The 18057-nt window shown below is 37.8% G+C and overlaps 3 protein-coding genes across 7 annotated transcripts; 2 read left to right on the forward strand and 1 right to left on the reverse strand.

The window, feature by feature from the left end:
• Positions 1-1187: 1187 nt before the first annotated feature.
• LOC122826642 (prisilkin-39-like) lies at positions 1188-6998 on the forward strand. Of its 5 annotated transcripts, none has more exons than XM_044108775.1 (3): positions 1188-1261; positions 2846-3189; positions 3220-6998. In XM_044108775.1, exons 2-3 carry the CDS (start codon positions 2853-2855, stop codon positions 4149-4151), a joined length of 1269 nt encoding a protein of 422 aa, XP_043964710.1. In that variant the 5' UTR covers positions 1188-1261; positions 2846-2852; the 3' UTR covers positions 4152-6998. The 5 variants fall into 5 exon arrangements, with proteins under 5 accessions (XP_043964710.1, XP_043964724.1, XP_043964704.1 ...); XM_044108789.1 differs by having other exon boundaries at positions 2846-3159; XM_044108769.1 differs by having other exon boundaries at positions 2846-3129; positions 3160-6998.
• An 802-nt stretch (positions 6999-7800) lies between these two features.
• LOC122826666 lies at positions 7801-12960 on the forward strand. Its single transcript, XM_044108801.1, has 2 exons — positions 7801-7930; positions 9462-12960. Exon 2 carries the CDS (start codon positions 9469-9471, stop codon positions 10543-10545), a length of 1077 nt encoding a protein of 358 aa, XP_043964736.1. The 5' UTR covers positions 7801-7930; positions 9462-9468; the 3' UTR covers positions 10546-12960.
• A 666-nt stretch (positions 12961-13626) lies between these two features.
• On the reverse strand, positions 13627-17880 carry sprn2 (shadow of prion protein 2). Its single transcript, XM_044108845.1, has 2 exons — positions 17342-17880; positions 13627-14921 (listed from the first exon to the last, which is right to left on the reverse strand). Exon 2 carries the CDS (start codon positions 14913-14915, stop codon positions 14364-14366), a length of 552 nt encoding a protein of 183 aa, XP_043964780.1. The 5' UTR covers positions 14916-14921; positions 17342-17880; the 3' UTR covers positions 13627-14363.
• Positions 17881-18057: the final 177 nt, after the last annotated feature.

Here is an 18057-nt window from a genome sequence, read left to right on the forward strand (position 1 = left end):
ACTTGAATCTTGATCAGAGCTCTATTTGTTTGAATTTTCACCAGCTGTTTTCCTTCTACCCAACTTTCCATTTGCTAGGACCCAGCATTCTTTTCCAGAAAACTTTGATTCCTCACCCTCCTTGTGGAGGATTTAAATTATTTATTGGCCGTTATTGTGAAGCATAACGCAGCATTTCTGCAGCAGAAATTGGTTTTATGTAATATTTATAATTTTTCTGAAAAAAAGTTTTTGTTATAATTAGCTGCAATTATCACAGAAATAAAACCTTGAAATGTGGAATGAAACTATATATATATATATATATATATATATATATATATATATATATATATATATATATATATATATATATATATATATATATATATACAGTACAGTTCAGATCAAAGGTTTGGACGCACCTTCTCATTGAATTCAATTAGAAAGTGGGTCCAAACTTTTGGTCTGTACTGTATATTTATTTATTTACCGGTTCGTGTTCATTTATATTGTGAATGAAAACTTTGTGAAAGTTTTTTATTTCTTGACCAGTAGGGGGCAGCATTTACTAAACCATTTGCAGATACGTTAAACATCCATCCATCGTCTGTTCACTCTTGTCCCTAATGGAGGGTTGCTGGTTCCTATCTCCAGCTGCGTCCCGGGTGAGAGGCGGGTTCACCCTGGACAGGTCGCCAGTCTGTCGCAGGGCAACACAGAGACACACAACCATTCACACACACACTCACACCGAGGGAGAATTTAGAGAGACCAATTAACCTGACAGTCATGTTTTTGGACTGTGGGAGGAAGCCGGAGAACCCGGAGAGAACCTATCCATGCACAGGGAGAACATGCAAACTCCATGCAGAAAGATCCCGGGCCGGGAATCGAACCCAGGACCTTCTTGCTGCAAAGCAACAGCTCAACCAACTGCAGCCCCTAATGTTAAGCAGTTTAAAAAAAAACTGGTTTATTTTTGGATGGTTTTTAAAAGACGCTCAGATGATTTCTTCTTATTTCTGGATGAAATTGCCCTAAAGTTTGTTTCATGAAGAAACATCTGATTGAAGTTTTGATCCAGACAGATCACTTCATATTCTCTGCTAAAGACGTTGAACAAAAAGACAAATCTATGCAAAGAATCTGCCTGGAAATCGGATTTCCGTTTCTTAATGTATTCACACTGGGTCACATCAGAGGCAGGAGGGGCTGAAACTGAAGGAGAGCAGAGGACGGACGGGAAACTGTTCTGTTTGCTGCCGTGCTGAGAGCTCAGGTCAGTATGTTTATCTCTGATTTTATGGATGTTACAAACAGAAACAGGATATAATCAAGGAAAACTTTTCAACAGGACGAAGTTAACACTTTAATATTGGTGTTAGCTAGTGGATAATTCTCATTTTAATTTACAACAACAACAAAACAGTATTCATGTAATCAGAATGTAGGGATCGTTTCAGGGTTTTACATTTATCTTGTGTTAAGTGCTTCAATGTAATGTTTTGAGCTTTTAAAACAACAAACTGCAAACAGGAGTGTAGAGTTGCTGCCTGTTGTGGATCTGGAGCTATTTTCAGCCTGACAGCTTCATGGTGGTGACAGGTGGGCCGAGCGTGTGGAGGCTTTAATCTGAGCATGCCTTTTGTTTATTTTCCATTATTTTCACCAGACACATCAGTTTAATCCATCCTCAATATGTAATAAAGTTTGATAAAAAAGGAAAAGTTTATTTGTACAAGTATTGAGGAATGCGTAAGAGCTCAGAGGAAGCTGAGTGACCTTCAGAGAGGTGCATAGACCTTTTTACGCAGTTAAATTTTAATTATGTAAAAATAGAAGATAATTTGCAGAATAAACAGGGAAGCTAAATCCAAGTTTTAAAGAAAAAATACAAGAAACAAACAAACATTTCTCTAAGGCAATTTAATGATAATGACAGGTAACAGTCCTTTAGGCTTTCCCTCAGTGTAAGCCTGGCGGGCCACCAGGCTTTATTTGTGACCCCACCAGGCTTAGCATTGTTTCTTTATTTTATTTTATTTTATTTATTTTAGTTATTTATTTTAATTTATTTTATTTTAGATGACTGACTGCTCCAGTGCCTGAGCACTGGGCTTAGCAAGTTTTCTGGGGGAAATCCCTGGTCCTTGAGTTAGAAAGATGTGAGAAGGTTTACATAAGGGTGTTCAAAGTGGGGTGCGGGGGCCATTTCTGGCCAAGGACTGATTTTTTTTTTTTTGGCCCCCCAACCACAATCCAATAATAAATTAGGACAATCCTACGACTTTTAAATCAAAGTCTTACAAAGATGTTAGATGCAAAATAAAGTGACTACCTTTTGAAGCTTTCCAGTTTCCTTCTGTTGTCATGGTAACTAAGACCACATTTACTCATTGACTAATACTTTAAAGTCCATCTTGGTGCATTTAAATCTTTTAATTGCTGTACTCTAAATGTTTCCAAATGACGACTGACCTAAATCCTGTTTATATTGCTGAGAAATGACAAAATATTTTTTCAGTTTTCTTCAACAGAGTTCAAAACAATAAGCAAACTGGATGCCTTTAACCAGGGAAATGTTTAAAAATCATTCTAAGTTTTGGACCTACAGTGGACCTACAGTGTAGTACAATCCCATTTCTACAAAAATAATCAGATTATTTGGTTGATTAGAATATTGTTTTGTATTTGAGTAGGTACAAAAAAATTTCAAACAGTTTTGGTAATTAAAATTTTTTTCTAAGCTGACAATTTTGGCCCACAGCACAAAAAATTTTGGTTGGTTTTAATTGGGGAGGACTTGTTTGCAGAAAGAATGCTATGAGAGTATATTTAATTTCTTTTCTTTTACCGTTTGCAGAGTAAAGATGAAGCTTTTAGCCTGCCTGTGCCTGTCCGTTTTCTTAGCCCACATTCATCTCTCAGTGGCAGGCAAAATCAAACTATCAAAGCCTTTTAAGACGACAAAGATAAAAACTAAAAACCCCACTTCAAATAAAGGAAGTTACCCTAAGCAACCAGAAGGAGGATATCCTCAGTACCCAGGAAGCCAACCTCAATATCCAGCAAGAGGCTATCCTCAGTACCCAAACCAACATGGAGGCTATTCCAACCCAGGTGGCTACCCTGGGTATCCAGCGAGAGGTTATCCACAGTATCCAAACCAACATGGAGGTTATCCACAGTATCCAAACCAACATGGAGGTTATCCACAGTATCCAAACCAACATGGAGGTTCTCCTTACCATGGAAGCTACCCTCAGTACCCACAGCATCCTGCCGGCCATTACCCAGCTCCAGGGTATGGAGGAGGTTATGGAAACTATCCAGGTAGCTACATCAACCACAACCCAAACAACAGGATCCTGAGCCCTCACTACGGTGGGAGTTTTGGATTTGGTGGTTATGGAGGTGGGGGTGGTTCTCCTTTCTCTCACTCGGTTCAGAATATGGGATTTGCTCCATCTGATCAATCCAAAGGGTTTGGACGCAGTGCGGCAATGGCGGCGGCTGGAGGGGCAATGGCAGGAATGGCCCTGGGCTACGGATTAGGGAAGTTCCCCCATCCCAATTTCCACTTTCACAACCCCCACCAGGAGTATTACTACAACTACTACATGTACAAGCGATATGGTAGGAAATCCTCTGACAGGGACGACTACAGCAGGGACTACAATTTCAATCAATCATCTGAGGACTTTGACAAGTTCATGACTTCCTGCATGAAGAGGACGGACCTTCTGCCAGGAGAGAAACAGAGGTCACAAACCAAACCACTGACCACCACCACAACAACAACTTCTGCAACTAACACAGCTATTACCACAAGAAGCAACATCACTGCAGCGGGGAACGCCTCCTTCACCGCCAATTCAACCAACAACCCTCTCAATGAGTCTGATGTTACAAATCTGAAGGTTTCACAGACTCTCCAGAACAACGAGGCGAATGATGACACAGTCAGTATTGTGGAAATTGGCTACCCAGCGTTGATCAACCAGATGAAGGAGAAAAGATGTACGGAGCTTTACGTCGTTTACTCTGAAAAACACTTGAAGAAAAATAAACAGTCTTCACCTCACAGTGGGAAAGAAAGCCTGCAGATGGAGCAGCAAGGGCTACTTTTTGTATTCATGAGCACTGTGATGTTAATGCTGCACAATTAAAACCTCCACTGGGAAGAAAATGAAGTAAAAAAAAAAAGAAAATAACGCAAGTTTGCAAACAAACTAATATATTTTTAATTAATGGTCTTTACATTGCATTCTAGCATGACTTCTACATTCTGGCTTCATGGTTCATTGTTTTTGCTCATGACAATGAACTTTAATTATGACTAATTATCGCTACTGCTCCTCTGCTACACCAATTCTAACACAAAGCAGGTCATGAATGACTAATTTTAGTGTGGACTAAAGGAAGCTGAAGGCTATTTTCCTTCCTGTAGCCGCCAACTGCAGTCCAATGCTAACAATCTACAACAGAGTCAACGCTAAAACCATGTTAGCTAAATATTTGTTTTAGCTGCCTTTTTATTTATTCCACCTCTACAACAGAGACACGGCAAAGAACATGTTAGCTGGATGTTTGCATTTCATCCCCCTCTCCAGCAGAGCTAACAACATTATTGTTAGCATCTCCCCAGACAGAAGAATTACAGCATTATTCAAGTGCGTTGTGTAAATGTTCTAAGTTAGTAACTCCTTCAGCCGTCACAAGGAGGGCTGCAGTCTGGGAAAACTTCACTAGCCACACTAATGACGCTGAACATCCGCTCAGAAGTGGCAAACAAGAAATTAATCAATTGTTGCTCTCTTGTTTGTCCAAACAGAAACCCTCCTGACTCTAAAAATGGCAGCAACTGGCTCACTCTGAGCACTGAAGCATTTTGCTCAGTCAGAGCGAGCCGGGAAAGGAGAGGCCGGCCAGAACGCCTGGTTCATGAGCCAAACAACTTAAAAAATAACATTTCCTCAAACAATATGATCACTGAGCGCGTTATTGGGATTAGATTGCACTGTGCTGTTGACCGCACTCTGCTATGGTGACAAGTTGAGCAAACAGACTAAGATATACAATTTCTTCAATGCTGTTCGAAGGCTATTCAATATAAATCTTAATATTTACTGTTTTCTGCTGTGATCTTGCCTTAATATTTTTGCTGATATGATTTTATTTCTGTAACCTCAGTTTAGACATTTGCTATATTAAACTTCATATTACTTTTATTGTTTCTTTTACCATAAACATTAATGACATTGTTTGCTTTAATTTTGTTTCTGAGTATATTTCAAGGAGGCGATTCTAGGATTCTAGGATCTGACCTTTAGGGGTGCTTAGACCCCAGCAGGGCTAAGACCCATGAGAAGATATTTGTTGGTGCGGTTTTATAAATCTAACTGCTTATTTACAAACATTCACAAACAAAATTAAGACACATGTTGTAGAATAAAGGAACAATGTTCATTTTACTCAATTTTTTTCCAGAGGTGTATAAACTCAGTTTGAAACAGAATCTCTAGACCACATCATACCTGATAACATCTGCTAACATTAATGAGACACAAACAGCTGTGGAGTGACACAGTCCTAGTGTGGAAATTAAAATTAAATATCTACTCAAAACTTTGCATTTCCAGTCATGTGAAGAACATTTTACTAAATGCATAGGATTAATGAACCTAAAACCAGTTTATTATCAAAGTAGAAGTTCAGGTAAATGACTATTGAAAATGAGTCCTTAACCTGAACTTTATTTGAAAATCATACTTAGAAATTGTATTACCATTATTTTTATCTGAACATTTTGCAGCTGTTGGCCCTTTTTCTTTAAACAAGAATGAATGTCCATCTGTGGAGAAGTAGAAATTGAATCGGGTTTTACTGTTTCAGTTCACAGTTCATGAAGTGGGTCTATCATAGTTTCAGTACCAAACACCTTTCTGTTCACACAGATACAGCCTAACATTCTGCACTGTTCTTTAGTTTGACCTTATTTAAGTGACTCCAGAGAGATTTGGGAAATTAATTACAAAACAACACAACAGTCACTGATCAAACTTAAAAAAAAGAGCAGTAAGAGTAATTAACAAGGCCAAGGACTGCATTGCCACCTAAAATTGCCCATTGCAAAAAAATGCTAAGCATAATATTTTGCACTACAAATTGTCATCTGAATTAAGGTGCTGATAATACAAGTCTGATCTCTTATAGCTGATTATATATATATATATATATATATATATATATATATATATATATATATATATATATATATATATATATATATATATTATCTTAACTTTATTGCGATTATGTTCCTACTTTATTCTTGCATCATTAGGACGTTATTCTGGTATTAGTACAGTTTCATTCTCATGTTATATGAACACCACAAGGAAACCAAAAATAAAGTGTCAATAGAAAATTTGCAGTGAAATTTGCAGACACTGAATCTACAGTAAACAAGTCTGTAACAGATGTGTAAAATGGTGACAACATGCAACTTATAAGTACAAAATAATAAACAAGTAAATGTGATAGTCTTGGTCGCCCCCTAGTGGTGTGGGTGCCTTAAGCAGCTGTTTAACTCGTGCTTTGGGCCAGCTAGGTTTTACCTGTTTGTTGATGGGTTTTATCAATGTTTTCTGGCAAAACCCGCCTTTTGAAGACATTAATAATCTTAGTATGAACTGTTGGGACGCTTATCCAGGGTTGCACATATATTCATGCACACACAGCTGTATTTCACACATAGTATGTTTCATTTATGCACAGAGAGCTTTTGGAGGAATGAAACTTGACCTTGCATGTTTCACTTTCAAACAAAAGGCTTTCTGTAAAAGTGAAACTTAAGCTGACGCCATAATATCAGTTGACTTCTAGGCAGACATTCCTTAGCTGACGTAGTTCATCAGACGACCAATAAGGCGTGTCTTAGATATAAAGAATGGATCGTCCGTTTTTGATCAGATGCTGTTTAATCCCGGTGTATTCACGTCACAACAAATTAGCCTGTGAGGGTAAGCGTCTCTTTCTTTTTAGCGCTGAAAAGAATAAAATAAGTAAAGTCTGATTATTTGTGTCGGCTGATTTTCTGCACGTGTGATCACATGGTTCCGATTCATCGATAATACATATAGATCAACAGAACCAAAATGAAAATGAATCGGACTCCCCTATTTTAGAAGGTAAAGCTAAAGCTGCGTCAGTCTGCAAGGTTTTGACTAGACAGAATACTAAATCAGAATATCCGTGATGTCATTCTAAGTCGGAATGTTATTTTAAGTTATCATGTATATAAAATCCGTCTAATTTAAGGTTTTCAGTTTTACTTAGTCATTATTCGCTTTTAAGATATCCATTATTTAATTTTCACAAGTCAAAAATAAATATCGCCTATCTAAAAATACAGTTAAGATATCTTGAATTGTGGCGTCATTCAAGATATCTTCAATGAGAAAAAATATTTTGAATGTACTTTATGACTAGTCATTGTAGATATCTGATATATGTGTTTCCTTGTAGATATCTAGAATTGAAAGCTCCATACAACTCAATGGTAAATCTGACATAATTTCTACTAGTCAGAGTGTCTGAAATATTTTGTGTATAGTCAAAATATAATTAGAGATATCTTAAATTAGTTATGTCTAATCACCAATTCCACATATCTGAATGTAAGGGCGGTAAAACAGAGTTTATGTTAAAGCGGCCTGCCATACTCCCCTTCATCATTTCATGGCTAGATGATGGAAAACAAACAGGTTAAGCCCCGCCCCACATCTTGTATCCAGGCGACCTACATCTCTGGTGCGCGAGGCATTACGTCAGAGGCAAACGTCTCTCCAGACCGACTCAACGTTCAGAGAAGGTGACCGGGCGGCGGGAGGCTTTCTGAGCGGAAAATAAGGCGAGAATAAGGGAAATAAGGCCGACATTCAAGGTAAGGTTTCGGTTAAACTAGCCGCGCACTTCTGGGTTACTTCTGGGAAACGCCGCACTTTTTTTTAGATACGATGACATGGAGTTTACTGATAAACTGCTGCTGACTTATTCGTTCGTGAATTAAATGTTGAGTCAGTATGCGCCATCTTAATGGAAAATGGACGAGTTATTATAAAGTCGGTGGAAACGGTCATGTATTTGATATCTGTGTAATTTAATATGAAATTACCCTTTGGCTTGTAGTAGACGATGCAAAACGACCTTACTGGACCTGTAGCTGCGTCACTGTATGTTTTGGTAAATTAATTTTCTTATTAAAAACCACTATGAAAAACAAAATAGCAGTTTTTTTTTTTTGTTTTTTTTTTACTTTTGCTTTTTAAGACGGAAAAATTACAGAGAAATTAAATGTTGCTCTGTTTTTCAGAGTGGAAATCTTAACTTTGACTTATTTTAAGCAATAAAGACTTTTAATCATGCACAAAAAGAAACACATTTTCTTATTTTTCTCCACACCTTATTTTTCTTCTTTTCTTTAGAAAGTGCATGATACAGAATACATATTCACAAATCATAATATAACAAACAACAAGCTTAGTTCTGAATAAAGTAGGCAGAAACACAAAAATACTTCTTTTAATTTTAAGTTTCACTCAAAGTAATATAAATATTTTGAAGTGGTTCAGTCAAACCCTAACGTAATTGTCAAAATTACAATGGAAACATGCAAAAAGCTATTTAACAAATAGGGTTTGGTTGCTGTAATGACAGCTTTTTCAGTGGAAGGTTGTAGATAATTACCAACATGGCACTTTGAAATAAAATGTGAATAAAACTCTTTTAAAGCAAAAATGCTGAGCCAGGGGCAGATATCTCAACTTTGACTCAGATTTCATGTAGCCTGTTACTTTATTGACTAACGAGAAAGTCGTTACATTCAGTATTTACATGAAATATATTGAGTCTGCACTTTTGTCCACTGACTGCAAAAACTCCCTTTCAATCCAGCATGGATTAAAGGTGTATACAAATGGATAGATGGATTATAATGTTGTTTACAATGAGAACACTGGAAAAATACATGCTTGCTTTTTATGTCTTGATCTTTCTGACTTCCCCTTTGGGTTCCCTGCTCTTGCTAATGGACTTTAAAGCTCAGCAGCCAGACAAAGGTGGAAGAGCGATAGAGTAGGAGAGGGGAAAACATCAGCTTCATTAGATTAGGACGCTGCTCATTTTTTGTTCGTATTGAGCCATTAGTGGCTCGTGAGCACCCAGATATTGATGGGCTGAAATTGTGAAGTTAGTCTGTTTGTCACAGAAAGCCCGACTTTATTACTTTTTTTTAAATAAAGCCTCAGATTGGATTAAAATGGAAAAAAAAAATCACTAGATTTAATCAGAAAATATGCTGATTCTGATCCCCAACACCTTTCTCTGTGCATCTTTAAGAAAAACAACTTGTGATGCATTTTTCATACTATCCAAATAAACTTTTCACATATTTGCTTGTATTTCCTTTTCTGTAGTGTGAAGATGCAGCTTAAGTCTTCTCTACTGTGCCTTCTTTTGTTTCACTTTCATTTCCTACTGGCCAAAAGAGGTGGAGGCATAGGAAAGGGCCTTGGTGGAAGAAAGGGGTCCACATCCAACCGAAGTGGCACTAGCAGCAACACATGGCACAAAACCAATCAGGGCTCCAATCCTCAGGGTGGACATCCCAAACAGCCAAAACAAGGCAACCAGGGAGGAAACCCTGGTAGTTACCCCAGGCAGCAAGGTGGAGGCTACTACAACCCTTATGGAGGAATGGGGTCACCATATAGCAACAAAGGGTACCCAGGTGGATACATCAATGCCAACCCAAATAATAAAATTTTAAGTCCTCGCTATGGTGGCAGCTTTGGTTACGGAGGGTATGGCTCCAGGGGTGGCTCTCCATTTTCACAGTCAGTCCAGGGAATGGGTTTCCTTCCTAACAGAAACTCCAGAGGGTTTGGGCGCTCAGCAATGATAGCAGCGGGTGGAGGGGCTGTGGTGGGGATGGCCCTGGGTTACGGATTGGGAAGGTTCCCCCGGCCTGATTTTCAATTTCACAATGCCAATCAAGAGTACTACTACAACCACTACATGTACAGGAAATATGGTACCCGTTCAACTGATGCCAACGACTACAGCAGAGACTATCGCTTCAATACTCCCTCAGGAAAGTTCGACAAGTTCATGGACGACTGCATGAAGAGAATTGATCTGTCTGCAGAAAGTCAAAAGCCACTAAGTAAACCAACCAGCAGGACCCCAACTAGAGCGTCCACCCCTTTAACCAACAACACGACAAACACCACCGCACCTTCAAGTCCATCGTCACAGGAATCCAGCAGTGCTGAAGACGACGACACAGTCAGCATAGTAGAGATTGGCTATCCGGCACTGATCGAGCAGCTAAAGGTCAGGAAGTGCTTGGAACAATACATGGATAAGTCTGATCAATACTTAGTGAGACAGAATGGAGGAGCTCAGGCGCTGACGTTGGGCCTGCCGGGGGTTTTATCTGCAGCCTTTGCTACAACATTGATGATAATTAATAGCAACATAATAATGTTGCTGCACTGACACCATTCGCAGGGTAAATCAGTTGAGATTTTGCCATCCTCCTCGCTACCTGGAAGAATATTAAAACATGGAGGTAGAAAAAAAGCTTCTTTTACATTGCAAAAACAGTCTTACCAAGTATTTTTTATCTAGTATTTGGAAAAATGTGTTAGTAAAATAATCTACCAGTTGAACTAGTCCTTTTTTAAAATTTGTATTAAGAAATATTGACTTAAAGCAAGCTCCTATATCTTGCTGAAGAGTTACCCGTAAATAAATTTAGTCTTATTTCAAACTTTCTATGATATTTGCACTAGAAACCATACAAAATACTTGGTAAAATTTTGTGCTTTTGCAGTAATACAGGCTTTTTAACCAACAAGGCATGAAACACCATGAGATTCACATGGCATGATAATGTTACCAATGTATAGATACTTATTGCTACTTCATATATATAGTAATATACTTTCTGCTGTGTCTTTATGGGGTACCAAGCCTATGTAGTCGCTCTACAGAATGCCGCTCAGAACTTGATGACTGGTGATCCGTTTGTTTCTTTGATATCACTGCCCAGAGTTTCCTGACCAAACTGCCAGATCTGTTTTTCTTGTGAATAAGAGTGTTTCCACACCTTATAGCCCAGGAGACAATTGGTGACCAAAATTGCAACATTTGTTACATTTTCATCTGCACTGTGTCAAAGGAACTAAATCGTTGACAAACCTGTTTGCCGCCTCGCCTGTGGTGGCGCTGCACCAAGAACCACTGAAGGAGACAACATGAAAAACTTCTGAAGAAGACATGAGTGCGACTTCCTTTTTTACAAAACGGAAACAAAAATGAAGTGGAGTCAAATTTTAGCAGTTGTAGGGTTTCTCTTTTGTCTTTCGTAAAAGCCCATTCGCTATTTCTCCCACTATTACTGGAGTCGTGCATTTATTTAGGTTGCATTTACCCAGAACGCCCTGTGCTGTAGTTCGTTTCCTGCTTTTGGAGCTGTCTCCAGTCTGCTTGGTGAACTGCGCTAGAGTTCACTTCAACTGAACCAAGGCCGAGGTTTGTAGGCAGACCAGAGTCTTCCACGTCAGAGTTTGATTGTGCGTTCACACCAACTCAAACAAACCGGACTTAGTAGTCAAACTACCTAGACTTTGATTGGAGCATCACTCTATGAAAAAGCTTGCTATATTTAACCAACGGACAAATTTGTATCATTCTTAACTTGAATTTATGGGCCACACACAATCAGTTCAGGACCACAATTGGCCCCTGAGCCACACTTTGGACACCTCTGGGTTAGAGTTTCCTGAATCTTCCCAATGTGGGAGCCTACTGCGTGCTTTAGATGAAGATGATTATGAAGTAATTGAGGGAAGTCTTAGTTTTAAGAGAAAAAGCCATAGTGAATTATGGCTCGCAAAAACGAATTCAAATACACCACAGCTTTTAAAATAATATATTCTTTTACAACTTTTAATTTGGTTTTAACAATTGACTGTAAAATGTTATTTATACAAAAATTGCTTCATTTTGGGGCCAAGGCTGAAATTGTTACAAATGTCTTGCACCAGTAATATACCCATGTTGCCTTTCTCTTTGTATAATAAAAACAATTTGTAATTTGTTTTTTATTTTTGTTAATCTAAACTGATTCAGGGCAAAATTCACCATTTCAGTTTAGTATTTTGAGTGTTTTTAAACGTAGCTGCCTCTGACTTTCATGGCTTTTTATATCAGGATTTCCTCCAGATCATGACAGAAATGTCTTTATCAAGGAGAATTAGTTTTAATACGTTTCTAATTGTCACCTGTTTGTATCTCGTAGTGTCCAACATGGCAGCAGTAACCTGCCATGTTGGTTTATTGGGCTTTTTTATTTAAGTCTGAATGTTGTATTTTTATTTAATCAGTGCTGAAACTGAAGACACTGGCCAAGATTATCTCAATGTATTCAGTAACAGGAAATACACCTTCATATCAGTTTGTTTTCTGTTTTTTTCATTACTTGTTGGAAAAAACAAAATCCAATGAAACTTTAATATAAGAATGTACCCTCAGCTCATTGTTTTGAATGTGAATGTGTCTCCATTAATGACCAAATGTGTTTGTTTTGTGCAAAGTGTCAGAAATGTAAACATTTTATGCCTGTGCTGATTTTAAACTGTTTGGTAAATGTATTTGTTGTCAATGCTATGATAAAAATAATGCATCTAACGCCATAATTTAGGTTTCAAAGAGGTAAATTCAGACTCCTTTTTAACTCATCAGTATCCTATGGCCACATATCCTCTGACCACAGGATATGTCTTGTGGCCACGAGAGGGCGCTGTCACACAGAAACATTTAATGTAAACATTTTCTTATTCTGCTGATAAATGTCCTGCTGTTAATGTTTGTCTTCTCTAATAAACCTAACTTTTAGTGATTCCCTGATTTATTATCTGCATGGTGACAATTTGTCTTTGATTTTCTGTTTGTAAATAAATATAATTTAAATGTACAAAGGTGGAAAGGTGAATAAAGTCCAGAGCAATACATAAATTAACTGCATGATTGTTAAGGTTTTATGGTGATAAATCACAAGAATTTAAAATATGTTCAAAAGCTTCTAAAATAATTATAACAATTTCTAATGTCTAGAATCTTATCAAAAATATCTTCAAAAAAAGGAATTAATTACTGAAATTAAATTCTCAACAGTATTCTGATTTATTAAGAGGCAGCTGTTGTTTTATCTGCTCAACAATAAACACTAAAAAATAAATAAAAACTGGAAAACAATTTAAAATGTTTAGGTTAATCAATTGTTTTCTAATCGGGCGGCACGCTCCTATGTGCCGCCCGATTCAAATATTTGTAATTAAACATATCTGAGGGGAAAAACCCCCACTTTTTTTGTGTGTGAAAGAATAAAGATCAGAATTTTCTCTGTTTTTTTTTATTAATGTTACACAGCAAAACAAAAAAATACATGTAGACATTTATAAATAAATATATAGACATAAATCTGCAAAAGTAGGACACTAACATTCAAGATGAATGAGAATGAGTCCTTAAATTATTTATTAATACTTTAACTGAGTAAAACACTCTTAATATGAGCCATAACTAAATAATTTAAGATATAAAGAGTGTAGCTGCTTTTAAATGCTCTCCTATCATGATGTCGTGAGGTAGGTTGAACCTGAGCTCATTTATGACCACATTCAAGGACAGAAGCTGCGTTTACATTATAAATCTGTCAATATTTCACTAATGCTGAAAAACACAATTTCACAATTGAGATGTTTCCATTAAATAAGAAACAATTTAAATCACATGTGAATAAGTTTGTTCATAAATCATTATAAAACACCTGCACCATTATCCTTTAACTACTTCCTGTTGTTTTCTTAATGGTTTTCGCCAGTCGCAATATCCGGTTGTTTTTTTGCATCACCAGTGATGCGAATAAAGTGTTTCCGCAGCAGTTTTGTTAAACCAATTTTGATACGGCCAAAGTTACCCACTTCATCTTAGAGCTGAAACTTAAATTGGCGTGTTTCCTTTAAGTAGACTTATTTTCAAAATGACAAAACATTATATGGTCAATGGAAACCCAGCTAAAGTGGGATGCAGTGGCAACAGTTCATAAATAAAATGGGTTCAGAGATGCTGGAGAGGATTTCTCTCATTCTGATGGACGACGTCATGTTGGACTTCCTCCTTTTGGATGAATCAGGAACGCTGATGACGATCTTCAAGGGCTGGAGATAAATTTTTAAGATGTTCCTCTTTATCCTCAGGATGAATTTGTTGATTTATTTTTGTTTTGGATCTCAGCTCGGCCTTCATGTTTACATGACAGCCACCCAGTTTCCCAGCATCACGGAGGTTATGAAGCCAATCACAACCACTATGCTGTTGTAGATGGGCCCACTGGACGCTGCAGCGTAGTACTCCATGTCTCCAGAACCCTCAGGCTCATAGCCGGGCCTTGGACGGTAGCCGCCTCCGAACTGAGGGGAGCCATACCCTGGTCCATAACCCCCGTAGCCACCATAACCGCCATATCCCCCATAACCTCCGTACCCCCCGTACCCGTATCCATACCCGGGACGGCTCAGGGCTGACCCAATCATCGATCCTCCTATTGCCCCTGCAGCTGCCGCTCCGGCTATTTTCCCCGCACTTGGACCACTTCTCTGGACTTGGACAGGTGCGGGTCTGTAGGACTGACCGCCCCATCCACGGCTGTAGCCGCCGCCGCCACCGCCACCGACTCCTCCTCCGAAGCCCCGACCGAATCCACCGCCTCCGCGACCGCGACGCGCCTCAGAGTTGGGCAGCAGGGTGCAAAGGAGCAGCAGACAGAGGGGCATGGTGACAACGAGCTTCTGCGGGTTCATCTTGGTCTGTCAGTTGCATAAATAATAAAGAAGGAAAACGGAAAATCAATCAGGTGCATAAACCTGCACTCCATTGGCTTCAGCAAGTCACCATAAGCTATAGAGAAAACAAGCTTTAAAGGGGGATTTATTGCACATTTTGCACGTTTTTATACTTTCATGTGGGCCTCTATTGCTTCTAAAATCAGTCCAAGTATGTAAAATACACTGCCCAGTTGTTTATAGCAATAAGTTAATGTTTTCTGGTGTCTGGAAAATGAGCCAAGGAACCCAAGCTGAGCTCCAGGTCATTTGGTCAGCTGGTTTTTACCACTGTAAGTGCTGTACAATGGCTGCTGGAAAACCCAAGTGTTTTGTTATTAACTGTCCATGCAGAAACCACTTCCTGCATTCTTGTTGGTTGTACAGGAGTCTCTACTTCTGCTTTTCAAAGATGTACAGATGCATAATTGCGCATTTGTTTGCAGCCATTTTCACATGAATTGGGGAACGTGGCCAGCAGCAGCTTACACACACTTCATTCTGAAAGGATAGTGCTTAAATAATTTTAACTTTAAGTTGATAAGTTGAATAGAGTTAGCAATATGGAGCTAAAAATAGAGTTGTATACATTTAAGCTATGTCAAGCTCAACAGGCTAATTGTTACTAGAGAAAATAGCCTGTGCCCTAAGTCAATATAACAAACAAACCTACTGAATAGTTTTCACCTGCTAAATAGATCCATGTGTTTATTTGGTACATATTTAGATGATATTGTAGTTTTAGTGTGCCACCAGCTGCTGTCTGGCCCCCCTAGGGAAACAAATCTCAACATGGCCCTGTTTTTTTTTTTTTGCAAAATAACAAAATGTGGGGGCACTAATAATAAAGGCTTTACTATAAATCCATAAAATATATCTTGGGCCACACGCTATTCACTGTAAAAAATGAATAAACGTTTCAGAGGGACATTTTTTCATCCAGAGGTCAAAAAGGACGGATGCTGTAGCACCACCCAGTGTCTGTCTGAGCACATCCCTGATTGGAAATACCAGATTGCCTTTTAAAGACACTAGACTTATCACTGGTAAAATGTATTTATTTTTCTGTTTTAAAAAGATTTATTTTAAACTAATGTAAAGGTAATTAAAATGCAACCTTTAGGAGTTTTTCCTAGGTATTTTCATGTAGGCACAATGTAGCTAATATTTTCTTTCTGAAGGACTTTTGTTTTTTGTTAATAGACTGTAGATTAGTTTTTTTTTTATTTCATTTTCTATAAAATTTGAATCTTCCATTGAAGAAATTGTATTGGACCCAAAAACAAGTTAAAACAAATTATTATGGTTATTATATTTTTGTCTCGAAGAGTTAAGTTGCTTCTGTGGTTTAAACCAGATGTGTTTAGCTGGACTGAAGGCAAAAATATCTTTTAGTGCTGTATAAGTTGCTGACCGCTGACATAAAAACTTATTGAATTTCTAAATGTACATTTAACATTAAACTAAAAATCTGAAGCACTTTATTTTCAATTTAGAAACTTCTGTATGTCTAATTTGATCAAATTGAGATGAATCTTCATATTGAGTCATACTAATAAATCACATTATGACTTTAGAACATGTCTGGCTGGGTTTTCTTGCACAAATCGTTCTTATACAACCAGGAAAATAATGCGTGCATCTTTAATTTGGACCTTTGAAGACCTAAAGAGGAGCGCTTTTAATCCCGCTTTAACAAACATGTCTTACGTAAGCAGCACAGCACAAGACGACAATGGAGCTAACGTGAGATCAGAGCGCTTTCATAATCTCTGTGTCCTTTTAATTTGGATCTGGCAGATTAAGTCCGTCTTTGGGTGAGTGGGAGGAGGCCACTAGCCCGGTCAACCACTATATGAGACATCACTGAGCAGAGAAAATAAATGTGACTTAACAAATTAAAGAGAAAATTAACAGATGAAGTAAATATTTGTGGAGAAGAATCTAATATCACTGCTACAACACAAAAATAGAATCTATTTATACCTTAGAGTAGGATAAACAGGAGTTATATCATATAATATAACTTATTAATTTAATTAAATCAATAACAAATAGTAATTTAGGGCTAAAATAACTGAAATATTTGTACTTTTTTGCATCTGCTTTTATATCACATTTATAAAGTTTTACCTTAATAAATAAATGAAATGCATCTTCAATCTGTCGTTTTATGTGTTTGAGCTATAAATACTGGGTCACTTACTGCAGGAATAATCCAGACTGAGATTAAAGCTACTGCAACTCACATTGATGAAGGAGATAAATCCAATTGTTTGCAGCATAAATGACGCTTGTAAGAAATATCTTTGTATCTCACAATGATAAATAATGCAAAAATGTAAGAAATTACAACAGGGGAAGTTGTAGTTAAATTAGGTTGGATGAATAATATTTAAACTCACCTGTTAGTTGTGGTAAAAACTCGGTTCAGATGTCGCTCTTTGTTTCTGGAGACTTTCGCCCGACTGACGCTCCTCTGACCGTCTGAAGGAAAGTCTGACTCACGGCCAGCCTGTTATCCTCCTAACAATCTCCGTCAGGTGGACGGGTGTCGCTGATGCTCATTGGCCGGGCGAGCGGTAAGCTGCTGGGATGACAACGACGACGTTGCTCTTAAATACCTGCGAGAGCAACTGAGGCAAAGTTTGCTTCTAATTCGGTCTAATTTAATAAACCTCTTAGAGAAGAAACTGGAACGAGACGAGACTCTCCTGAAGCTTCCTTTCTGACTTGGTTTCTATCTTTTCTGATAATGACGTAATGACAATGAACTCTTGTGTAAAAATCTATTGGACCTCTTAATGATTTCTTCAACGTTTTCTCAAAAGCAGACCTGCATTAATTTACTAAACCTGGCTCATCATAGCAAGCATTTTCAAATCCTGTTCTTGTCTCCGAGAATAGACAAGAAAATAAAAACCAGTGGAGAGGTTTGTAAATTTTACTGTTTCCACAAAACCCTTTTTATGTTTTGGATCTACGACGATTCCAATGATCCACTGCCCTCAAAATGACTAAAATATTCAACATATAGTTTATTATTGAGCAGATTTAGAAATTTTTATATAAGAAAAAAAATTTACTATATGATTTTGACAAATGTGGTCCAAACTAGATG

Source organism: Gambusia affinis, linkage group LG03 (genome assembly GCF_019740435.1).
Source record: "Gambusia affinis linkage group LG03, SWU_Gaff_1.0, whole genome shotgun sequence".
Lineage (NCBI taxonomy): Eukaryota > Metazoa > Chordata > Actinopteri > Cyprinodontiformes > Poeciliidae > Gambusia > Gambusia affinis.